The sequence below is a fragment of the Dendrobium catenatum genome, unplaced genomic scaffold (genome assembly GCF_001605985.2).
Source record: "Dendrobium catenatum unplaced genomic scaffold, ASM160598v2 fragScaff_scaffold_1446, whole genome shotgun sequence".
Classification (NCBI taxonomy): Eukaryota; Viridiplantae; Streptophyta; class Magnoliopsida; order Asparagales; family Orchidaceae; genus Dendrobium; species Dendrobium catenatum.
In genome coordinates, this window is record NW_021319908.1 from 1,824,210 (window position 1) to 1,830,981 (window position 6,772).

The following is a 6,772-nucleotide window of genomic DNA, read 5'->3' on the forward strand; positions in this document are numbered from 1 at the left end:
TCCTCGTTATTGTTTGGTATTGCTCGGTATTTCTCGTTTTTTAGCGCGAATTTAGCTCTGGGAGGACGTATCTCGACATCAGGTGGGAAGCAGCAACAAAAAATGGAGAAGTTAAAAAGCAAACCCTATCATTTTAATTATAAATTAAATTAAGTTAGCTTAATTAAAATAATATAAATTATTAATAATTAATTAAATGATTAATGATATAATTAAAAATTAAATTTCTATTTAAAAAATGCTTAAATAATTAGTATTATAATTAATAATCAAATAATTTTTTATGTTAAATAATAATTAAATAATTAAGCTGAAGTAATTAAATAATTAATATTATAATTAACATGATGTATGTTAAATAATAATTAGTCAGAAGTACAAAATACTTAAATAATTAATTAGATAATTAATACACCCAGAATTTACTAAACCGATCGATAATCTAGCTTTATGGAAGTGGCTAAGCAAAATAATAATAATTTTGTTCTTCAGGATTTGACTTTGGCGACTCTAATGGTGAGGCCTACATTGATTTTTCAAGAAGATTTGAGCAATAAAGCTCCATTCTCCGAGGAGAGATATGGATCTGTAGACAAAGTATTTATCATATGTGGAGAAGATGCTTTGTTGACTGTAGAATTTCAGCGTTTGTTCATTCAGAATAGCGCAGTGAAAGAGGTGATGGACATCGAAGGAGCAGATCATATGGCGATGCTTTCAAAGCCTAAGGAGCTGTGCCAATGCCTTACAACAATTGTTAGCAACTATGTTAAGTGATTACGTACTAAATGTCTCTGAATCTTATATGATTTCAGAGAAAGTCTTTGTTCAGTTATTATTTTCGAAATGCTTCAGTAATTGTGTGGAACTGTTGATTTTAAGCGTCCTCTTTCTCTTGTTTTTCTTCTGTCATGGTTTAAATTCCATGAGGAAATCGAAGGAATATTGCCAAGCTATTTTTTTTGGGTGATGTGAGCTTGTTGATTTTCTTTTCTATGTATTTTTTTGAGAAGGGATTGCATTTTAAATTGACTTGGGCTTAGTTTGGGACGGCTTTCTTAAACCAGTTTTTTGATAAAAAAATTATATTTTTACTCGAATCTTTTTTAAGAAGTCATAAGAAAGTCGTCCCAAACTAAATCTCATTCCTCATAATGAAAATGAAAAAAAGAAAGGACAAATTTTAACACTAAGCATCGTTAACAATGTTATTAGCTAATTAAAAATGCATTAAAAAAATTTAAAACTAGACATAATCGCCCGTTAGATGGGCAATTAGCTATGCATACGTAAATTGGTTGTTTAACGGGCGATTAGCTATGCTTGCATAAATCGCCCATTAGACGAGCGATTAGCTTCAATCCCATAAATTTTTTAAAAGGCCGATCTTGACCTATTCTTCTCCTTCTTGGCCGTTCCTTCTCGTGATCTCCTTCGACTGCTGTGCAACTTCGCTGGCTCGAGGTAAGCGCTTCAGATTTGGTGTTCGTAGCGACTTCATATTGGACGTCCCGCACTTTATGTCCCAAAGCATGTCAGCTTGGATGAACTTTCTGTTGGATATAAGTAATCCATTTCATCTGCCCTAAATTCTTAATACATATAATAATTCTGAATACGTGCTTTCTCCGAAAATACGCTCCAAAATATCAACGACTTATTCTATCAATGCATAATTTTCAATTTTCGATAAAATGCATAATTTACTATTTAATATTAAATAAAATAAAGAATCTAAAATTAATTTTTTTTAAAAAAAATTGGTCCAAGGCTAAATTGCCCGTTTATCGCAATGGACGATTATGCCTAGTTTTATATTTTTTTATCGATGCTTAATTTCCTAATTAAAGAACTAATGATGCTTAGTCCTAAAATTTCCCAAAAAGAAATCACATAGGGGATCATCAAGAAAATGTACAGAGCTATATAGAGATTTTAAGTGGTTTGAAATCAATCCTCCTAACGCATAATTGCATATATGTCACTATATTGCTAGTCAGGATAATAATAAATATTGAGCAATGACACACGAAGACAAGATAACAATCACAACAGTTAGGCCTGCACAGAGATCCAAACAATGCTGATATGATTTGGTTATTGAAAAATAAAGTGGTTGGAAATTCAAACATTAAATAATACAAGTGAGAAATATAGGAGTAGGTATTGTGGTAGAGGCCGGCGTAGACGTTAATTTTTTTGTTTATGTAGTTTTTTTCCCTATTCTCTCTTCGGTGTTGCTGTGCTTTATTGGTTTTCGTTATGTGGTTGCGCTGGATTAAGGGCTATGATGGGACTGGAGCTCGCGTCTGTGTCGCTTTCGCTGGTGTTAACCTTTGGTGTGATTTCTTCGGGTTGGTTTGGATGTTGGACGCTGTTTTCCATCATTATTGGATGGTCCGTGCGAGACTTCAGGGAAGCTAGAAGCCTCGGCTGCTTTACTGAGCTCGCTATTTGATTGTAATTTTCCGATCACGCTTTACTTTCTTATCTTCAGCTCATGTAACCGTTATTTCTTATGATTAATATATCTGTTTTTCAAAAAAAAAAAAAAAAGTAAGAAATATCAAAGTGGAAGGTTTGATTGGTGAAGAATGAAATATTTAGCTTATTTTGGTGGGTGAAAAATTGCATGTAGGTTTATTTCTGCATTTTCTTTATTTGTTAAATATGTTTTAATTGATCACCTAACATTGGTGGTTATTAGATAATTTATGTATTAGTTGCACTTGCTCGCTAAGTATTTTCTTAGTCCAAAAAAAGATCAAAATAGTCTCTTGACTTTTTATAAAGGATTAAAATAATGTTTTAACTATATTAAAACATTATTTTGATCACTCAAGTCTTTAAAAAAAGAAACAAATAGTCCTTCGGAGGACTACTTCGATTCTTTTTCAAAGAGTTGAGAATCAAATTATTCTTTAATATAGCTAATGATTATTTTGATTCTTATAATATAAGCCAATAATAATATGTTTGACCAAAGAAAATAATAATTAGATAATAATAATAATTTTTGTCAGCTAATTTATTTTTATTTATTGTGATTTCTTTCTATTATTTTCATCATCATATCACTAAGTAATATTTAAGTTAAAATATTGATAAAAGCATTATCTTCTTATGCAGAGTCATTTTTCAGGAGAGTTAATAATTAAACAACAGATAAACATTTTTAATAAAGGGGATAAAGAAACTTCCACAAAAATAATTCTGAAAAAAAAAAAAATCTGATGTTGAGGATTTTTGTCGACCGTAGATTTAGAAGATAATGAAAATCAAATAAGCAGATGATAATGCCTTCAAAGGCCTAAGAGCTTTGATAATGCTCATTTGCTACTTTTAACAACTATGGTAATTAAGCACTAACGACTCTCGGAATTTAATTATTTTCTTAATTAACCCATTAAAGCCTTGTGAGATCACTTTTGTTTATTATTATTATTAATATTTTAAAATATATTTATATAATGTGTTTTATGATTTCTTTATTTATTAAAAAAAATAAAACAAGTTATTTCCAGAAACATCAAAATAATTTTTATTTATTAAAAACAATTGTCACTTCAAAATAATTTTATGTTTAATGGGCCTGATTAATTCAAAACATCACATAATTAATTTAATTAATTTAAGCATGACTGGCATGAATTCTTAGATTGCGGTGACATGAACGAGGTGAATTTATTTGTAGACTGATGCGTCTCTTTTGAGCTGAGTTCATGCAGACCAAATTATCTGGGCTTGAATCTTATCGGCCGAGTTTAAATAGGACCAACTTGATTTGAATCCAATTTTTTGAGTATTTGAATGTATATATTTCACCATATTACTTAAGTTACAATGGGTGATAATACATTATAGATATTAGAAAGAAGTTTATGTGATGATTCACATATGTTGCTCTTTAAGAAAGTTAATTAGCTGCTAATGAAAGATAGTTAAATGCATATTAGTAAAACATTTCCCTAACATTGAACTGTGTTAATTAGTAAAATATGCTAAACTATTCAAACTTAAGAGTAATTTGATATCATTTCCTTTATTGAAAAATTAATTAGATGCCCGATTTGGTCTCTTTTGCCAATTTTTTCCATTTGGTATATTCATAATACTTCTTCAACATAAATTAAGGCTTCATTTGAGATGATTTTTTTGATATTTTTTAAAGTAATTTTTTAGTTAAAAAATTAATTTTTCTATTAAAAAAGTACTTTAAGAAGCAGTAAAAAAATCATCCCAAACGAAGTGTAACTTGTGCCAGTGTTGGTAAAGTCCATAAAGGAAAATAGTATATTATTATTTAGAGGCCATTCAATAAGACAACTTCATTTTAACCTTTAGTAATGATGTTTTCAAAGCTAATAAAAGACTAATTGTGCAAAAAAATTTGTCTCATTTTGCAAGATAGAATATTTCAGTACCATAGAGAAGTTATTTTGAGTATGACTAAGGCTTTGTTTGGGAAAGATTTTTTAAAAAAATTTATATAAAAATATTGCTTTACGAAGCAGTAAGAAAGCCATCCCAAACGAACCCTAAAAGTCAAGGTCTGCTTGGGACGGTCAGTGTCCTGTAAGTTTGTTTTAAAGTTGAGAAAAATTGAGATAGCTATTATAGTTGCAAAAAATAGATTTCCACTCGTGAATAGTAGTGAGAAATCAACAAGAAATCAATAGCCAAATAAAATTGTGGTCGTTGTTCGAAAAAACAAAGCAGCGAAGAACTATCAAAAACATACCTTAAAGCCGCCCCAAATAAAAACCTTAATTTAAATCCCATTTGGAAAGGCCTATTTCCTTGCTGAATAAATAGAACAATTTGACCCCTTCCAAAGCATCTTCATAATCTCTCAAGGCTAAATTATTTGAACTTGGACCAAGCAATGAAGACAAAGATGGTTTACATAAAATTTATCGAAATGAAGTAAATACCCATCAAAAGTGTTTATATAAATGATCTGATTTAGTTGCAAGAGAGGCAGATCAGATCAGAAGAGTGGAGACTAAGGATGAGTGAGCAGAATAGTCAGAAGATCATTTTAGTTCATGGAGGTGGCCATGGAGCCTGGTGTTGGTATAAGGTGCTAGCCATGTTAAGGTCGCAGGGATACTCAGTGACAGCCGTTGATCTTGCAGCCTGCGGCTCTGATCCACGAAGAATGCCTGAAGATGTCTCCACCTTCGATGTGTATGCCCAACCTCTAATGGACTTGATGGATTCAGTGGCTGAAGGAGAGAAGGTAGTGTTAGTTGGGCATAGTTTTGGTGGATTAAGCTTGGCTAAAGCCATGGATGCCTTTCCTGAGAAGATTGCAGTTGCTGTTTTTGTCACTGCAATCATGCCTGATACCATTCATTCACCTTCTTATATCCTCGATCAGGTAAATACTCCTACAGTCACTTACAGCAATACTCACATTCATCAATTTGTAATTTTTTTAAACTCTGGATTAACAAGTTTTGATTTTTTTATACAAGCAGCATTATTTGCAATTACCAGAGAAGTACGCTAAAATTGAAACAAAGAGCATTGTAATTCCAGGAAGATCTGAGCCATTTATTTTTTCGACCTTACAGCCTACATTTCTCGCCAGCTACCTTTACCAAAATTGCTCCTTTGAGGTAATTTCTTTGGTGATTATGTATGATTTAGCATCAATGAAGTAAATCTCATCCTTTAGAACATTGGATTTGATGATAAATTCATTTTTCATTGTGATAAACTAAGGTTTCATTTGGGACGACTTTCTTGTTGCTTCTTAAAGCAACTTTTTAGTAAAAAATGAAGGCTTTGTTTGGGTCAGCTTTCTTATTGATTCTCAAAGCATTTTTTTAGCACAAAAAATTTAATTTTTGTACTAAAAAGTTGCTTTAAGAAACAAAAAGAAAGCCGTCCCAAATAAAGCCTAAATTTTTATATAAAAGCTGCTTTAAGAAGCAACAAGAAAGTCGTCTCAAGTGAAACCTAAGTAGTAAGTTCTGATATGTGAACAAAACACATTCATATATTGAAGTGGCTAAACAAAGAAATAATAATTTGTTGTTAAGGATTTGACTTTGGCGGAGATAATGGTGAGGCCTGCATCAATTTTTCGAGAAGATTTGAACAATAAAGGGGCATTCTCCAAAGAGAGATATGGATCTGTTGACAAAGTGTTTATCATATGTGGAGAAGATGCTATGTTGACTGCAGATTTTCAGCACTGGATGATTCAGAATAACCCAGTGAAAGAGGTGGTGGAGATCAAAGAAGCAGATCATATGGCGATGCTTTCAAAGCCTAAAGAGCTATGCCAATGCCTTACAACAATTTTTAGCAACTATGCTAAGTGATTACTAAAGTGTCTCTGAATCTTTTATGATTTCAGAGAAAGTCTTTGGTCAGTTATTATTTTCGTAATGCTTCTGTACTTGTGTGCAACTGTTGACTTCAATCATCTTCTTTCTCTGGTTTTTCTTCTGTCATAGTTTAAATCTCAAACAGTAAAATGAATTCCTGTTTTTCAATTATGTTATCTGCTTGCGTTGGCATACTGCTCTCTGTTTTACTTTCTTTGTTCTGAAATTTGCTTCAGTTTTACATGGTATCAGAGCCATTCTTGGCTCGCAGACCATACCTGCCCTCCTCTCACACTTGCCTTAACCTTTTAGGTGACGTTCAAGACAACACCACCATTCCCTCCTCTCTAAAATTTTTTATCTCCAACATAAAAATATTGTCCCCATCGCCCACCCCTCATGGAAATCCCAGATCCTTAAGTTGTTCAGAG

The 6,772-nt window shown here is 31.9% G+C and overlaps 1 protein-coding gene across 1 annotated transcript; it reads left to right on the top strand.

Annotated features, from left to right (window-relative positions):
- The first annotated feature begins 5,011 nt into the window (after positions 1 to 5,011).
- Positions 5,012 to 6,335, top strand: LOC110106896 (methylesterase 3-like). The gene is made up of 3 exons (XM_020836977.2): positions 5,012 to 5,383; positions 5,484 to 5,624; positions 6,051 to 6,335. The coding sequence occupies exons 1-3, from the start codon at positions 5,012 to 5,014 to the stop codon at positions 6,333 to 6,335; spliced, it is 798 nt and encodes a 265-aa protein (XP_020692636.1).
- The last annotated feature ends 437 nt before the right edge of the window (positions 6,336 to 6,772 follow it).